The sequence below is a fragment of the Ictalurus furcatus genome, chromosome 6 (genome assembly GCF_023375685.1).
Source record: "Ictalurus furcatus strain D&B chromosome 6, Billie_1.0, whole genome shotgun sequence".
Lineage (NCBI taxonomy): Eukaryota > Metazoa > Chordata > Actinopteri > Siluriformes > Ictaluridae > Ictalurus > Ictalurus furcatus.
Genome location: NC_071260.1, coordinates 27,571,108 through 27,589,964, shown reverse-complemented (window position 1 = coordinate 27,589,964; position 18,857 = coordinate 27,571,108). Strand labels below are relative to the sequence as shown.

The window sequence follows — 18,857 nt, the reverse complement described above, 5'->3', positions numbered from 1 at the left end:
CCTCATGTCATTACCCTGATAGATACTAGTTAATCTTTTCTAGCAATACACTGGCATTCCATTGGCCAACTCCCAAAACAGGTGGAAATTCAATTTTTGGCCTTTGCTATAAAGAGTTAACCACATTTAGCATATTTGCTAATTCTTTGCAAAAAAAAAAACAAACAAACAAACAAAAAAAAAACTTTTCACCTGGTCACTTATTTAAGAGCAAAATGCAGCCATTTTCAGCAAAGAAACATGAGATATTGGTGATTATGAGATATGAGATATTTTTTGGTGAATAATATCTCATGTAAATAAAATAATCCAAATTATTTTTAAGATTTACAAATTAAATGGTGTTGTAATTATAATTATAATAAAATTATAATTTACCCACATATTTAGGTTTGAACTGTCCCATTTACATCTCCACATTGAAAACATCAGCTAACATCTGTCACTGTAATAGTCATTGTAAATGGAATTATTGTGTTGCCTTATATCTGTGTGCTATTTAGGTATGCTTAAACATAGACTCCAAATTTTTAAGTGACTCTGAAAAGGCCATCTTGATCTTCTGCAAGGGAGCTGGACCACACTGAGGATGAATGGTTATCTCCCTCTTACCTATTATCCATGGCAGCACTGACCTGCTGTCTGCCCATAACCATAGTGAGGCGCCTGGGCAGCAGGAATTTTCGACTTTCAGTGCTGGACTAAGGGATCACAATAGGCATTCAGCAGCAGATGGGTGGGATGCGCCTCAACACGATCCCTCTGATCTCACTGTGTTTCATGTGGTCTAGGAAGGCCTTATAGAGTGACATCATCGATGTCTTTGTAATGAGTCAGCCATTATAATTACAAGCTTCATTAGACTAGATATGATTGCCATCTTTTTGCTCTCATTAGGGCTGTGCACTAATCAGCAGATCTGTGGGTTTGACTAAGCCTGCGGATGTGTGGGATTTTCAGTAAGGGTCACGGTGCACCACAAAAGCTCACTTAAGATGTCATGAAGCCCCTTTTACGGCATCCTTGATGTAAACCTTTGACCTTAAACCCTGGTCATCGAGTTAGAGAAAAATGTGGTTACTTGTGATAAATTTAGATACATTTCCGAGATAAATTTTAGTTAATGTCATTTGGAGAAGCTCTTAATGTGTGGTTTGCGCTTAAATTACTCAGTAGATGGTAGTCGGAATGACATTCAATTCATAGGACCAGTTTCAGTAATGGTGATAAAGGACTCAGATAAACAGGCATTATTCTTTCGAAATGAGTGACATCAGACCAATTGTTTTGTATTGATTGTATTGATTATGTGAGAAAACAAGGAGGAATCTGATGTAGATTGCAAGTTGCACTAATACACACACTTGTTCGTTTTTGTGAATGTCTGTCTTTCAGGGTATTATTGGAGATTTGAAGGTGGTTGGAGACCCCCATGAGGCTGAACGGTATTGTGAGGAAGAAGAGGATGATTCCGATGGAGTAAGTCCCAAAGAGCTGCTTCCGTGAGCCAGAAGGCCCATAATCACATCCTGATTTTATGGGATGATCTGATTTAGATTACACCTTGCCTTGGACTAAATTATGTACTTAGTGGAATTCATTGGGGATTTTGTGGACTACAACCAGACTTGATGTGTATTTGGGAAAGCAGCCCAATGCATCAGGTCTTGATCAAGCTGTTCTAACTCAAATTTTGTCTCAGGAATAACTTAGAAAATATATATAATTGTGAAGACAACTGTAGCACAAATTTCAACCACAGCTTTATTTTAATCAGTACATTTTTTATTTTATTTTAAATTACTAATAAAAGAGGATACAGTCCAAGTTTTATGTTCTTGTGTTTAAACTCATAACTTTTCAAACACTAGTTCAAATTCAACTGCTAATCAGCACTTCTTCATATGTATAGTAATATAATATAAGTATATTATGTAACTATAGAAATAGTTCTATAAAACTGTATATTTATACAAGGTAAAAATGTGACCAGATGGCACAGCTACAGGCAAATGAGGAGGCAGTCTTTATTGCCATACTCAGTTTTAGAGATTCAATAAAGCGTTTAATAAAAACAGGTGATACAGGACTTTTAATATTTTACTGTGGTCAGTGTGGATTTAAAACGTATCAGAGGACCCAAAAGGGGCCCCATTCAAGAACACACAAAAAAGTGAGTTTTTATTGCTGTGCAAGTTTTACTCTCATTCCCACTCTGTCTGGATGCATTCAGCAGTGGTTAAAAAATACACATGGTATGTGGTATATGTTAAGAATTTTATACATGTTTTGGGGTTTACATTAAACAGGGTCTACATTGTAATGTACTTGTGCACCGATATTTATCAGCCCTATGGCTGATAGAGCATGAAATCCTCTCACATATTTCAGAGAGAATGCTTTGCCTGCAGTTCCATTTCCTCAGGGTGAAGTCTTAAACGCCACTGAAAAAAAGATCTATTTGCCTGCAGAAATGTGCAGAACCTCTGGCTTTTGAGATAACATCAAGATAAAATGAAGTTGAGGAGATGGAATAATTCTCTCTCTCTCTCTCTCTCTCTCTCTCTCTCTCTCAGGCCTCGGGTGATTATGGAAGCGGTGATTACAAAAACAAGCACACAGTCTCGGTATTGTCTTATTTTATTGTTTAATTTTCCTAAGAGCATTGTTTATGCTGTCTTTATATTTGTAACCATGAACCATGTGACATCAAACTTTCACAATCAGCCTGTATGTAATCTTCCACTCTCAAAACCTGGTCAAATATCAGTGTGGTAAGGTTTCAGTCTATTTCTAAATGTTTATATATATATATATATATATATATATATATATATATATATATATATATATATATATATATATATATATATATATATATATATATATATATATAAACTTTTATCTTCTGGAGGGAATCCCAGTCAAACACTGACATCTGGGGCCAAATCTGAGACAAAAAAACATCCAGTGCCTTCCTGTTCCGCATACACTGGGCCATATTAAGGTTAAAAATTAACCTTCAGTCTGATAGTTAATGCTTCTGCCTGAGCATGCCAGCCCCAATTACAAAGGAAGGGAAAACCAGGTGGCTCTACTGGACTGAAGCCACAGGTCTCTTCCCTCAGCCTCTGTGTGCGTTTTTACTTACTATACTGTTTTCCCCATCAGTCTAAAAGAACATTATGCTCTGAGAGGGGGATGTTTTGGCTTCTGTGCTCCTCCTGAATTAAACAGGTCTTGGGGTATCAAACTCATGTTTTGAAGCTTGTGCTGCATCACAGCAGCTTTTCCTTTCATTGACATGTATTTATTAGGACTATGCAATAAAAATCAGCCTTAAATCTTCTCAACAGCTGTTAGGAAACACAGAGTCAGCAGCTTCATTCTTTTCCAATCCACCTACATCATGCAACAGGTTTCAACAAGCTCCTGAAGAAAAGCAAGAAGGTGCTGCGATGCAAATTTTCCATTGTGTTGCAGTGGAATTTTGTTCCTGATTGATGGTCTGTTCCCTTACGGGCATTTTCCTTGCTTGTTTCACAGTGGATTAAGATGTAAGATGGGCTCATGGTGGGAAGCATTTCTGGGTTAAAGACTCCCAATGCGCATGAACTCTTGTAGCTACTTGATCACGAGTCTAACATCTTGTGAGCTGCTTCATCTAATCATAGCTTTTATATATATTTTTAAAGTTCTGCTAATAAAAGGCTTCGTCTTGTGACTCTTGTGCGAACACGAGTTTGTTCTCATTGCGATAGCACGATGAGCTTGAAATATGATTTGCAGGCTCCTGAAGAAAAGAGAGAAAGTTCTGCAAAGCAAATTTTCCATTGTTTTGCAGTGGAATTTTGTTCCTGATTGATGGTCAGTTCCCTCAGGGGCATTTTCCTTGCTTGCTTCACAAAGGATTAAGATGTATGATGGACTCATGACGGGAAGCATTTCTGGGTTAAGGACTCCCAAAGCGCATGAACTCTCGTAGCTACTTAAGCATGAGTCTACAATCTTGTGAGCTGCTTCATCTAATCATATCTTGTAGGATTAAAAAAAAAAAATTCTGCTAATAAAAGGCTTCGTCTTGTGACTCTTTTGCGAGCACGAGTTTGTTCTCATTACGTTAGCATCATGAGCTTGAAATATGATTTGCAGAATTGCAAGTACATTATGGTTTATTGGCGTGCAGGTCATGCCGTTTGCATGGTGTGCTTCTTTTCAGTTTGCATACAGTTAATAAGCAATCCATGAAAGGTCAGTGATTCCACAGCTCCCTCAGTGATGAATGGAAGTCCTGCCTTATTATAGTGTCACTGAACTTCTAAGGATGAGCAAAATTCCAGTCTTGTGTAACAATACAAGGAATGTGTACCAACAAAGGAGAGCAACTTTTCACCCTGAAGCAGGCTTTACTTTGCAATTCGTAATCTCCCTTACTGTCATGTGCTCAGTGGGAGTTAGCAATTTAGGAGTGGAGTCATGTCATATGTCATCTCTGCCTTGTAGCAGTAAGAAGGACTCTCCTACACATAGAGCAGTAGCTGTGATAGTAGATGTTCAGCAGCTTCCTTTCCTCCACATACTACTATCTTCTGACAGATAGAAGTATAAGGCCCCAGGCTGATCACTCTCTTCAGACTAAAATACACACTGTCAGTATCCCCATAACACCATTCTTGTCCGATTTCTGTGCCCCAGTGGGAGCTGACTCTCATTTCAGCTGCTTGGACTCTGCTGTGAGAATGTCAGACTTAGTATAAGGTTATCCTCTCGCAGTATGTGTGAGACAAAGAATCTTCAGGGAAGCATGACTCGCATAGTAGGATACTCTAGTAAAGGAGTCTCTAGTGGAAGGAGTCTCTAGTGCCAGTGCTCTGTAATGCTCGATACGTTTTCCACCACAGGGAAGAGTTCAGGACAGAGGATTTTGGGCTTTCTGGTATCTTAGTAACATGACAAACTGCAAAAAAACACCATGTACTGTAGTGTATTCCTCTTTATTAATCTTCTTTTACCACATGAACATGTTAATAATAACTTTTTGTTCATTAATAGTTACGTTTATTGTTGTGAAATGTCCATGAAAACAAGTCAGGTCCTTTATTCCATTCACTTACATTACATTATAAACAGCTATACCCTCAGCAGTCTCCCGCTTGACTTAAACAAGGTTTTGCTTGTTCATAGTTTATATTTTATTCCTTACATACATGAGATGACAACACTGTTTTAATAAATTTCCAAAACTCACAAAACATGGAACATGGGGGGAGAAAAACCCAAACAAAACACCCCAGAACCCATGGGATGCTGAGTTAGTTGTCTCTTATGGTTAGATTTGGTCCTAAGCAGCCACAAAGTCGAAACCCACAAACCATAACATGACATCTGCAATGAATAATGATCACTTGTACTCCAGAAGAGTATTTAATATACTGGTTAGCTGTAAGGTATATCATTACCTAACAAAAACTACAATGTCTTCAAATAAATACCAGCAATCTTTGGCTTTGTGCAATGTTATATTATGTAGTTTATGGTGGATAGTGTATAAATCTCACCTTCCCTCTGTATATTCCCCTTTAGACCACAAGTCAACCTTCCAATCCCCTACAGCAGCCACCAGTAAAACCTACTGTGGTAACAGTGAGCAAGGATGTGCCCAAAGGTAAGTGTGTTTATGACCGAAACCTCAGTCTAGACTTCTGGTTTAAAAAGACAAATGTAATAAATATATTTTAACACAGCAATGTAAAGCTTTTTTATGCATTTGGTTTAGATTGATTTACGGTTTCTGTTGCTTCAAAGAATTAAACTGGATTATAATGGGAAATATTTAAAATTAGAATTGTGGTTTTAGCACAGTGGAATAGGGCAATAGTCTCAGATGTTTATTTAACGCTCAGATTTTACTTGTCAAAATTTGAAAGGGAAAAGAAATATCCAGTGTCTTTTCTATTGTGATGAACCTAAATTTCAAGTGTGCATGCGACTCTTTTTGGAGCGCATCTTGCTGTGTTTTGCGCCCTCTAGTGGCCATGATATCTTATAGCCCTGAGTGTGACTAAGCTACAACAGGTATCACACAAAATTGTTGATGTGACAAATTATAACAAAAAAATAGTGTTACAATCATCACAAAGGTGCTAGTTATATATATATATATATATATATATATATATATATATATATATATATATATATATATATATATAGAGAGAGAGAGAGAGAGAGAGAGAGAGAGAGAGAGAGAGAGTATTAATCAAGTAGTAGTAGTTTGAGAAAGATGGCGAATGATTCAGAATAACTAAAAAGTGTTCATTTGAAGTTCTTTTTTCCACAATGGGTTTAGTTAATCATTTTTAATGAACATCAGGCTCAGTTGATGGCTATGGACGAATTTCTGGCTCATATCCTGATTCTCATCGAATGTCTGGCTCACACGGTAATTCTGGACGATCATCTGGCACAAATGACGATTCTTCTGGCACTTATGACAATTCACACCGAACATTTGGCTCATATGACAATTCTCAACCAACATCTGACACAAATGATGATTCCTGGCGTACATCTGACTCAGCCGCTGGCACACGAACTTCAGTTTTGAACCAAGATAACAAGCGAACCTCAGACCGAACTGCCGATTCAGGGCGAATTTCAAGCTCTGGGAGGGTAACAGGTTTGTCTGAAAGCTCCCGACATACATATACTGTGAGTACCGGTGGCCGAGGAGTTTCTGGCTCCAGTGCTGAGAGAGGCAAGTCTGTGGAGCTCAGGCCTGGGACTTCCAGCTCCCAAGGTGGGTCGCAGAGCATGAATGTAGGCCTGCTGCTGCTCTGTGCTCTTCCGCAGACTTTCCCAATGATGCTATGCATGAAGTGCTGAGATAAAGCTTGAAGCTTCAGAAGTGCCAGTTGTGCCAGTGCCATCGTGGGTACCACCAGTGACTTTTGCATATTGCATGAAATGTGGTATTGCTGCACTATTTCATGGCGCTGTACAGAAGTGCTTTCTGAGATGTGGGAATATTTCTTAAAGGAATACTTCAGCAATACTTTAAAATAATGCTTTTTTTAAATTTCCTGATGCTTTTTTATTTCCTGATGCTATTTAATTAGCAGCCATAAATGGAAAGTATTATGGAAAGTATTCCTTAAGAAATATGGTGATGTCAGGGCTGAATGGGGATGCTGTTTCTTTAGTTAAGAAAATGAATTTTTGTTGTTAAGTGGACAAGTTGCACTTACACCCCTCACATCCCCATTGTGTCCAGTGCTAGCAGTTGCAGGAGCAAAAGGTGAGAAAGGAGAGAGAGGACCCAAAGGAGACCGTGGTCCTGCGGGGCCCAAGGGGGAGGCAGGGTCCATGACCGGATCTGGAGGAGGTGCCAAAGGAGAGAAAGTATGCTAAATATTATCTTTAAAATATATATTTGTAATCAGTTAAACATTGTATACAGACTATATAAATATTTGAGGCAAGTGAAATGTGTGTTAGAAAACACCAGGAGATAAAGAAGCTTCTGTACTAGTCATTTCAGCCATATAGATGTCAGAAAGTTTGTGTTATAATATCAACCATGATTGTGATCAAAATTTGTCTTGTATGTGTACTTTTTCAGGGCAGCCTAGGAGAAAAGGGAATGAAGGTATGTTATGACGGTTATCAAAATCCACTGTGAATATTACTGCACTGATAAAACAAACTGGCTCGATCTTTTTATTTTAATAAAGCTGATGTCTTTTATTCTATTGTTAATTTTCCTCAACGTTTTCCGATTAAAAAGTTAACCATTAAATGTGCAGTGCAGTGTGCAATGTTTTAGTCCAAAGTAATCATTGAGTTTCAGCATAAGATGAATTCTCGATTCTGATTGGTCAGAAAGTGTTGATTAATTTTCTATAATAGCAGCTCTGACAGTTGTTCTGGCTACATGGCAAATCACAGGTTTATATTAATGAATGCATTCTAATAGTTTATCTTTTCTATAGACCAACTTTCACAGGTACTTGTATGGCAGATGCTCCACACATGTTTTCTATATGGAGACGTTTATTTAGTATTTTCAGAAAGAGTCTCCAGTGTCAGCGCTTTGTAACAGTCAGAGGCAAAGCTGTAACTGTATTGTTTTATTGCTTCCATATTGCATAGCATTGGATCTTGCAAATTTTCTTCATGTACAGTAGACTTCACCCCAATCAGCATAGAATGGATCAGCCCTGTGCTCTATTTCTAGAAATGATCTCACATGGCACATGCAGTTTTAACAGAAAGGCTAGGGAAGATGACACATGTTTGTTTTCATTAGAATTGCAGTTTTGCTCATGCAGCCATCAGAGGGCTCAAAATATTACAAACTGCTCCTTTAATTTTGAAATAACTTAAACATGACTATGACTTCCTCACATACGAAAGTTATCAGCACTTTTAAGAATGCACTTTTTGTCACATAAAATGTTTATCTCATTTTCTCAGGGTGCTGCAGGATTTGGCTATCCTGGGGTAAAGGGTGATCAAGGACCTCCTGGTCCACAAGGTCCTCCTGGTCCTCCTGGGCCCAGTGCTGACGTTGTGGAGAGGGGAGACGGCTCGGTAGTAGTACAAGGACCAAGAGGACCTCCAGGGCCAGCGGGGCCTGCCGGGCCTGAAGGAGAACCTGTGAGTAACTCTACAACACACATAGACACTTCTTTTCTAAACAGTTCATCACTCTTTGCTAGTGGTATTCATACAGTGGAGAATAAGCAGAAGGGACGTCTGAAGAACAGAATATATGATACAATATAGTAAAACAATGTAAACACAATTATTATTGTGCATAGATAAATATAGAACTATCTAAGTATGTTATTTACATGGTTTAGTAGAGAACAATGATACAGTTATATATACAGCACAGTAGAACTTACAGGTATGTATGGACTATTTGTCTATAAACAGAAGCACAGACACAACAGTTTTGTCTATAACTGAAGACAAGCTATATGGATTTATCAGTTATTCTCAGAAGAGTTGTGTGTGGTGCTCTGGGGAAAGATGCCAGGTAATACTGTGGCTTAATTCTGGGGAACAGTCAAAAAAGACCAAAAATCCAGTTTTGGCCAAAATTTATTTTTTTTTCTGCCTATTACATAATTTGTTACTGAGAAAGAAGCCAATTTTTCAAAAGCAGTAGTAAAAACATTTGGTTTCCTGAAAGATGTCTAAAACCTTGATAGTGCGATTTCCTCTCACAGTGAATGTCACACATTTGTAAGTTTTTGGATAGCAACATACCATAGCGAAATGAGCATAATCCTATTCAGTTTAGTTTGTAATCAAATACCGGCTGTTGAAATGTCTGTGATGCTCCTCCACTCCTGCATAATCTTTGAATGAAATTTTCTCTTTTCACCTTTGAGGTTAACCCGATTTTAAAATACTATATCATTATGTCAGGTTGAGTTACATATTTTAGTCCAGGAAAGCTTGTAGTTTTAAGAACTATGTATAGTAGAAAAACTTGATCTTGTGAAGAGTTTTCCCAAGCCAGCACACATATACAGTGATTTTACAGTGGAAATCTATGAAAAAAAAAAAAAAGGAATATAACTTCTGTATGCCCTCTATATGTGGCTTCATACTACCACTCCAAATCAAGCATTCATACACTCAGTTTGGATCATTATTTGCTTCTGATTTAGGATCCACTGTACATGCGTTTATAAAGCACCCTTGCGGTCTTTAATCTCTAATGAATAATAATTGGTGCTAATGACCAGTGCATCTCCCACTTAATTAGGCTCAATGAAGTGAGTAAATTAAAATGAATTGAATCTCCAGATTGTGGTATGAGGCCAGTGGATGTCCCCAGCACTGTAGAGTTTAGCATTTATCCTGCTTTAATAAATCAGATTTAGCTCATCAGCTACTTATAAAGCCTATCCCAGTGTAATCCTAATGTACCAGCCTCCAGCTGTAGGCTGGAGAAATGCTCTCAAGTGCTGTGGACCATATGGACTGCAAGGGAACAACACCAGGCTCTCTTACAAATTTGAAGCCCTTTATTTATGACACCATTGACTTCAGCTGTGACTTCAGTGGTGTCACCCAGCATCCTGTTTGAAAATGTTTGTGTATAATATGTGCTGTTCATTTGTTAATGTCATGCTGTTATGTCAAAACCCTATTGTATCTTGCCCAGTGAGCGCTATTAATGGCGCAAACGGCTATTGTATTCTGCCCTTGAAATGTGCAGCATAATTCATGGGGTCCCCCAGATGCTTCAGCTCATGTCTGTACAAATGCACTCTATAAATATCCTTCTTTCTGTTCTCTCATAGGGTGACCCTGGTGAAGATGGAAGTGCTGTAAGTTCTTCTGAGTAATAGAACACTTATACAATATGGACCAGGGGTCAAGTGCATTTCTGCTTTTGAATGACTTCCATGTAGTATTTCCCTTTTGACTACACAAGCAAGAGCAGCTATGAGCAGATTGGGTATGATTGGTCAAACATTCTACAGGTAAGGGATAAGATTGGTCAGAATTCCTTCACGAGCGGCAGAAGTTTGATTAAAAAACAGTCCTACACATATCTCTACTTCAGTGGTGTAGTCATAAAAAAGTGGTTTACTATTACAAGAGGAGGACTATAAAATGGAAGTGCTTTTTTGAATCCTTTCATTTCATCGCCTGTCATGTAATATATTTTGTAAAGCAAGTACTAAAGGTTGTGATATATATATAAATAAATCGTGATGCACCACAATATCATAAATGGATCAAAAATGATTAAATCGGCACAAGAGAAAGAGTGAATCCACAAGTTCAGTGTCAAAGAAACGTGAGTTTAAAAAACTAATAAAACACGAGATACAGTTAAAAGGGAATCTAAAACAAGAGTAGATTAGGGACTTCTAAAGCAGCAAAACAAGTGGGTATACAAGTGTATGATAATATTGATCCTTAGAAGTCGTTATAAGCAATCAGCCCTGGGGAAAAAGTAAGTATACAGCGTATACATACATATGGCCCTGACTACACCACTGCTCTACTTGGATATTTCAGCATTATGGAGTGTTCAAATGTACCCAGTATTCGGATAATCTCCCCTATTAAAAAAAACACACGCGCGCCTTAAAGGCTCAGTTTGTGTGCATTTTAAAATTTGCAACTATAATTGCATAATTCCCACATCCACCCATTTACATTGCACTTTTCATACTTAGGGAAGGCATTCCTGTGTTAATTAGCAAGGACATCCATAGTTGATAAACTGGCCATGCCGACTAGACCAAATGGCTTTAAAATATCACTAAAATGGCTTTAAATAGCATGTCTCATAATAACTACAATGTCCCACAGTGCACTGCTGTAGCGTTTAATGATTAATAACCAATGAATTGATGAAACAGAATGGTTTGGGGTTTTTTTATATCCGGCTTTCATTATATACTGCACAAATATATATGCAAATAAGTTACATTCAACTTCAGTTTCTCTCGTACATTTTTAGGGACCAGCCGGACCACCTGGTTTCCCAGGAACCCCTGGAGATCCTGGAGCTAAAGGAGAAAAAGTGAGTGCAATGATTACATTATCAATCATGCATTATAAAGCCTAAGTCCAGGCCTGGTGAAACACAGCAGTATCCAGTGGTACCTTGGCATTTATTAATGGGTGGCTGGTGGAAAGTGCATGTTTATTTTATAATGGTGTTCTTATCCATATTGAAATGCTTCTGTGGTTGAAGTAACAACATGGACAACACTGCAAGTTACAGTGATTTGAGCCTGGGATTGGAAATTATGTAAAAGATATAAAAGATTTCATGTAGATGAACTGCTAATATCTCATTTCAGGGTGACCGTGGTGAAGGTCTTCCCGGACCCAGGGGACCACCAGGACTTCCAGGACCTCCAGGACCTCCCTCTCGCTCAGACAGCCCTGTGAGTATTCAGTGAACCGTGTCAAACTTGTGGTGGCTTGTGCCAAACTTTCTGTTCAAAAATATGTTAGTAATCAACACTCTTTATTTTATATGCAGACATTTTTGGACATGGAGGGCTCTGGCTTTGGTGATCTAGAGGGTGTACGGGTAAGTGTTAGAAACGCAGGGTCTCTCATTTTGCAGGTAGTGTCCATGTGAATTTCTATTTAATTGTGGCTTAACAGCATGCCATATAATAAAATTTTGTTGTTTAATTTTGTATAGTGTGATGTAGAATGTCATTAGTTAAACAGTTTAGCATGCATTCTCGAGTATTTCCATGATCTTTAAATCTATTTAGCAATTTAAGCCACTCACTGGGCCAGTAATAACTAAATAACATTTTTATATATACAGTATGAAGAATGTTATGTTTTGTCACATTTCACGAACAAGTATACAATTGTTCTCCTATTTGAACAAAATTTTTAATGTTTTAACATCAATAGTGAAGATTTCACCTATGAGCTGTAATGTTTTGTCCTCATATCACACATAAAATGTATTATTCAAGTCTGGCTAGGTCACGATTTCAAGGCAGAGACGGATGCATGTGCAAATTTACTTTTAATAAATTTTATAACAAAACAAGAACTATGGAACTTGTGGCAAGGTACAAGTGGCTATATACACGAGTGCTCGTTAACAGGAACGTGATTCAGGTGAAGGTGGTCATGTGACTGATGCAGTGAGGTGCAGTGGCTGCTGGGAACTGTAGTTCAGAGTTCCTTCTCTGATTTACATGACAGGCTAACATCTGGATATGTTTAAATGCAAAGTGTCTGTTATAATGCAAGAGAGTTACATGATGGTTACTACATACCATTTAGCTATATATCTAACATTGCCATAAAATGAATTACCAATATTCTAAAAATAGCCACGTATCAAATGAAAATCTTTGTTTTGTGAAAGCTGCTGATTTTTTCACTGCTGATTTCCATCCAGCCTTGATAGTGTATTTCTGGTGTTTTACTGCATCTCTGTCTTTTAGGGATTGCCTGGTATTCCTGGTCCTCCTGGTCCACCTGGCCCACCCGGACCCCCAGGACCTGTAGGTCTCACTAATGTTTCACATGCTACTGTTTCTGGTGTGTCTGGACCTTCTGGTCCACCTGGAAAGGACGGCGCTCCAGGACAACCGGTATTGATGTTCTGTAATCTGTAATACATGATAGTATATCATTGTTTCATCTCCAAATTTGCCTGAACCTGGCTACGTCTTTGAGAAACCTCTGCCTTTAACCATACATTTTTAGAAATGCAGCATTTGTTCTTTAAAATACCTAAATATTGTAACCTACAGGGACTTCCAGGTCTCCCTGGTACTGAGGGAAAACCCGGCCTGCCTGGCCCTAAAGGAGAGAAGGTAGGAGAGCATTAGCACCTTAATCCTCAGCCTTCTACTATTTTTTTTTTTGACAAGTTGTGGGTTTGCATCATTAGTTTCCACGGATAAGAAGAATTTGCATGTTAAAATTAAACATCATGATGCTAATCCCCTGAGGGAATTATAAATGCATGCCAGACCTAATTCTGCTTCTGTAAGGCCGCTGAAATGTCACTTAGGCATGTGATATTAAACACACTCACGTCATGCTCTGCAGGGTGATACTGGCGAGCTCGGCTTACCTGGAGTTGTGGGAGAAAAGGTTAGAACACGCGCACACACACAACAAGCACACACACATACATGCGCATGCTGATGCAAACCAGTGAAATACTTGGGGAAACCTGTGCATTTTGAGAGCAGCAGCGCATTCCCAAGATCTTAGTGATGTATTACTGTGTTATTCAGAGCATACAGTGTGTTTTTCACCATTTATGATTAAAGAAAATTTTATTTCGTCAGTCAGGCTAGCATTTTTATATACTTAAATGTAAGTATAGTCTTCAAAAACATATTCAGTATCTCCAGTTCAGGATTTTCCTATGCGTCTGTTTTCTTTAGCTTCCATAATTCTATTTCCTCCAGTTTTTCTTTCTCTCTCTCGTGCTCATTGTCTGTGATAAAACACCCTCAGTCTGACAGGTAGAGTAGTGGTTGCTGACTCTCTGTTGGAGCTTTTTTTATATGGAATCATGGATGTGCGGAGTTGTTCTTTTTGGATATTTTCATGTTTGGATGTTATTTGTGATCAAACTGGAATGGTTGTGTTTGCAAATTTCTGTACTAATTTTTTCATCTTTACTTGCATCTTAACTCTACTTTTGATCTAACGTGTGTAATGTTAGTGGTCTGACTGAATACTGCTGATGTAAGCTTATTATTACAATTATTCATTTTCATTTTCTCTGTACATGTATTTCCCAGTTGATCATTGTATCTTCTTTAGTCATGTCACCTGTACATGTTCTCTGTGATTAGGCAAAAATCTAATAGCTGAATCAGAGCTTATCATTTAAACCAGCTCATTATACTTGACCAAAAACTATATACAACTTTATACAACAGATGCTTGCAGCTTCAAAAATCATAATTTTTCACACCATTTTAAAGTATCTTACATTTACATTTACATTTATTCATTTAGCCGACGCTTTTATCCAAAGCGACTTACAAATGAGAAAATACAAGCAAAGCGATATATCAAGCAGAGAACAATACAAGTAGCGCTACCATACAAGATCCGTTAATTGAGTTCCAGAAGAAGCAAAGTGTGCAGAGTAGAGGTGTAAGTGCCAGAGTAATTTTTTTTATTTTATTTTATTTTATTTATTTTTTTTTTTTATGGGTTGGTCAGGTGTTCACGGAAGAGGTGGGTCTTTAGCTGTTTTTTGAAGATGATGAGAGCTTCTGCGGTCTGGATTGAGGTTGGAAGTTCATTCCACCACTGAGGAACAGTTAGTTTGAATGTTCTTGAAAGGGACCTTGAGCCACGCTGAGTAGGCACTACTAAGCATCGGTCATTGATTGATTGCAGATTCCGTGAGGGAACATAAGCCTTCAGGAGAGAGTTGAGGTAGGAGAGTGCTGTTCCAGACAAGATCTTGTAGGTGAGCATCAAGGCCTTGAACTTGATGCGGGCAGCTACAGGAAGCCAGTGGAGGGAGATGAACAGGGGTGTGACATGGGTTCTCTTGGGCTGGTTGAAGACGAGTTGTGCTGTTGCATTCTGAATCATCTGAAGGGGTTTGATGGAGCTGGCCGGGAGGCCCGAGAGTAGTGAGTTGCAGTAGTCCAGTTTTGAGATAACAAGAGCCTGGACTAGTATCTGTGTAGCCTGTTCGGTGAGGTAAGGTCTGATTTTCTTGATGTTGTACAGGATGAACCTACAGGACCATGCAGTTGTTGAGATGTGGTCTGTAAAGGTCAAGCTGTCATCGAGAATCACCCCAAGGTTCCTGGCCATCCTGGTTGGCTTGAGTGTGGTTGAGCCGAGATGTACAGTGAGGTTGTGGTTGATTGAGGGACAGGCTGGGATGACGAGAAGCTCAGATTTTGCCAGGTTGAGCTTAAGGTGGTGTTCCCTCATCCAGACGAGATGTCAGACAGGCAAGCAGAGATGCGTGCAGAGACGGATGGATCATCAGGCTGGAAGGACAAATAGAGCTTGGTTTCATCAGCATAGCGATGATATGAGAAGCCATGAGACTCAATCACCTGCCCTAGAGATGTAGTGTAGATAGAAAAGAGCAGTGGACCCTGAACTGACCCCTGTGGAACGCCAGTTGTGAGTTGCTGAGTTTCAGAAATACCTCCCCGCCATGATATCTCGAAGGATCTGTCTGAGAGATAGGATTGCATCCAGCGCAGAACCGTTCCGTTGATGCCCAGTCTGGAGAGAGCTGACAGGAGGATTTGATGGTTCACAGTGTGGAAAGCAGCAGAGAGGTCGAATAGGATGAGGACAGATGATCTAGAGGTTGCTCTTGCTAGTTGTAAGGCTTCAGTGACAGAAAGCAGAGCAGTCTCCGTGGAGTGATTGCTCTTGAAGCCAGACTGCTTGGTGTCCAGGAGGTTGTTCTGTGTGAGAAAATTGGAGAGTTGATTAAAAACGGCTCTTTCAAGAGTTTTGGAAAGAAAAGGGAGGAGGGAAACAGGTCTGTAGTTAACCACAGCAGGGTTAAGTGATGGTTTTTTAAGCAGTGGGGTAACCTGGGCCTGCTTAAATGAGGTAGGTATGTGCCAGTAGAGAGGGATGTGTTAAGGTAATAGTGTGGGAGAGATGGACTGAATCAGGTGAGAAGGGATTCGGGTCAAGAGGACAGGTTGTGGGAATGGCTAGAGAGGAGGAGTTTAGAGACATCAGTCTCTGAGAGAGGAGAGAAGGAAGTCAGTCTCTAAAATCTTAGAGATTTTAGCTTGGGCGCTAATGGACTCGATGTGTAATTATGTATTATATCAGATTGGGTTGTTAATTCTGTAGTTCATTTCATCTTGTCCTTCATCATAATGTGGAAGTTTCTGACCATTTTGTTTTGCTCCCTTTTACATTTGTGAAACATTAAACTAGACATTTTTGCTTAAATAACTTGTGATTCCCTGTGGTAGTCTGCCAAAGCTTTCTTGTAATCAGTAAAATATTCTATTTTATTTAGATTTAATTATTAATGTTCCTTCTGGGGGCACAGTGACTTAGTGATTCATATCCAGGGTTGGGGGTTCGAATCCTGCCTCCACCCTGTGTGCACGGAGGTTACATGTTCCCCACATGCTTTGTGGGTTTCCTTCAGGTAATCCAGTTTCCTCCCCCAGTCCAAAGAGTAGTAGCGTTGTAGGCTGATTAGCACTTCCAGATTGTCTGTAGTGTGTGAATGTGTGTGATGTGTACATTTACGGTAGGTTTGCACCTGGTCCAGGGTGTCCCCTGCAACAAGTGGTATGAAATTAAATTAAATTAAAGTGATAGAAAAGCCTGCCAAACACACATCTAGTTAACCAAAAGTTTCTTTACCACCATTATTTAAACTCTCAGAATAGAATAGGCAAGTCTGCGAATGAAAATGGTGTAAGGGAAAACAGAGGTACAATACAATACAATAGCTGAAGTCTTGTTGGTATGAAATGTCTCAGACTTTCACCTAAAGATTTTCCTTTATTTCCACATATTATATATTCATTTCCTGCATTTTCACAGGGTGCACAGGGGATTCCAGGTTATCCAGGACCACCCGGACAGTCTGGCCTCGCTGGCCTTCCAGGACCAATGGGACCTGTGGGACCACCTGGGCCTCCAGGGCCGAGCTACCATGCTGGATTTGTGAGTATAATAATAATACTGATATAAATTTGTATAAAGTACCTAATACTTTTTTTTTGTTTAATCCTTTTGATATTTTATTGAGATTTCTAAAGTCAGAGGGTACTTTACACAAAAAAGCACTTTTATGTAAATCGAGCAATAGAATGAGCAATTAAGCAACAGAAGGAAAATAATTATAAAATAGGGGGGAAATAAAATTTAAAAAACAATAATAAAGGCAATTAGGAAAAATACACATAGAAAATGAAACGGATTTAGATAAATACAGACTTGTTAATGGTATTTAAGAAAAAAAATCTGTAGTAATATACAACTTAAATCTGTATTTTCAGATGAAAACCTGTTTGCTGTTGTGAAAAATCAGCATTTTTTTTTTTTTTAATAATAATAATACTGGAAGTGATCATGTATGTATCTAATTTTGCTGCTTTTGTGACAATGTTATGTTTTGAGTATCTTTGTGCTGTGTTGGTTTTGGGTGGACCAGGACTGTTATGAGAATTGCATTTCCCTCTTTGTTCAGGACGACATGGAGGGTTCAGGTGTAAACTTTTTCGGTGGCGTGCCTGGAGTCAGAGGACCTGAAGGCAAACAGGTTAGTGCCCTCTTAGTCTATTGTTGATATGTCATTATTGTTTACTCTATTTGCAGTGCTTTTTAAATTAATGGATTTTGTATCACTGTAATTATTTTTCAGGGTCCACCTGGTCTACCAGTAAGTTCCTTTGTTCATATTTTAATTCTGGAGTAATTCTTTGTCAAATGATATTGTTGTTTGATTATGTATGTGTGGTGTAGATGACATTTTGAGTTTTGTTGTGTGTGTGGTGTTCTGTAGGGTCAGCCTGGTATACCTGGGCAGAAAGGAGAGAAAGGCAGCGAGGGGCTTCCGGGAACATCTGGCCATCCTGGACTTGATGGATTTCCTGGACCACAGGTAGGGGTGAGAAGCAAAAAAAACAACAACAAAAAAAAACGATGATAAACGGTAAACATTATACCATTAATGTTCTTCTATCTCAGTAAAGATGATGATATACAGAAAAAAAATATTCCCATGTAAACACAATTTTTGCATACATAGCATGTGAATATAAAAAAAGACTCTTCTTAGCAAATAATTGACCATTGTGTTGTTTACAGAATAAAGCACATAGGAACATAACCAGTGACAGGGTTGTGTGTTGCCGTTCCCATCACACAAGCTTATTATTTTCAAATAAAAGCACGTATTTGATTTCTCTTATACCACAGTCTGCAATAACAATTTTATTATTTATTAAAGAATGATATACTTTTTATCCATTTACAGTCGGCCCTCCACATTTGCAGGTTTAACGTTCGTGGATTTGATTATTTGCGAGTTTGCCATCAATAATTAAATAATTAAATTTAGTAAGTCATAAATACATAAAATATATTATTTATCTAGTTATCATTTACTAGCATAAATATATACACATATTTATTATTACATTCTAAGTTACATTTTGTAAAAAGTTTCAGTGCACTAAAGAGGTGTGGACTACGTGCTCTTTTTGAGGATGCCACACCCTTTGTCTCTGTACTAGCCAGCCTCACTCACCTGTTTTGTCTCTTGTGCGGTCTATCTCATGTTTCTCTCCTCTTTTTGCATCTATAAAGTACAATAAAATATTGACTGTAGTCATGGGTCCAAA

General features: G+C 38.5%; 1 protein-coding gene across 7 annotated transcripts in view; it reads left to right on the top strand.

Annotated features, from left to right (window-relative positions):
• The window catches only part of col18a1a (collagen type XVIII alpha 1 chain a), an 88,114-nt gene that overhangs the window by 56,742 nt on the left and 12,515 nt on the right, over positions 1-18,857 (top strand). For all 7 annotated transcript variants that reach the window (XM_053627436.1, XM_053627435.1, XM_053627432.1 and 4 more), the window contains 17 exons: positions 1,396-1,479; positions 2,577-2,627; positions 5,584-5,665; positions 7,274-7,401; positions 7,622-7,648; positions 8,476-8,658; positions 10,323-10,349; positions 11,498-11,560; positions 11,844-11,930; positions 12,029-12,079; positions 12,966-13,115; positions 13,278-13,340; positions 13,579-13,623; positions 17,053-17,175; positions 17,702-17,773; positions 17,876-17,893; positions 18,017-18,115. In XM_053627436.1, the coding sequence (XP_053483411.1) occupies positions 1,396-1,479; positions 2,577-2,627; positions 5,584-5,665; positions 7,274-7,401; positions 7,622-7,648; positions 8,476-8,658; positions 10,323-10,349; positions 11,498-11,560; positions 11,844-11,930; positions 12,029-12,079; positions 12,966-13,115; positions 13,278-13,340; positions 13,579-13,623; positions 17,053-17,175; positions 17,702-17,773; positions 17,876-17,893; positions 18,017-18,115 (1,353 nt within the window). The remainder of the gene's footprint in view (positions 1-1,395; positions 1,480-2,576; positions 2,628-5,583; positions 5,666-7,273; positions 7,402-7,621; positions 7,649-8,475; positions 8,659-10,322; positions 10,350-11,497; positions 11,561-11,843; positions 11,931-12,028; positions 12,080-12,965; positions 13,116-13,277; positions 13,341-13,578; positions 13,624-17,052; positions 17,176-17,701; positions 17,774-17,875; positions 17,894-18,016; positions 18,116-18,857) is intronic.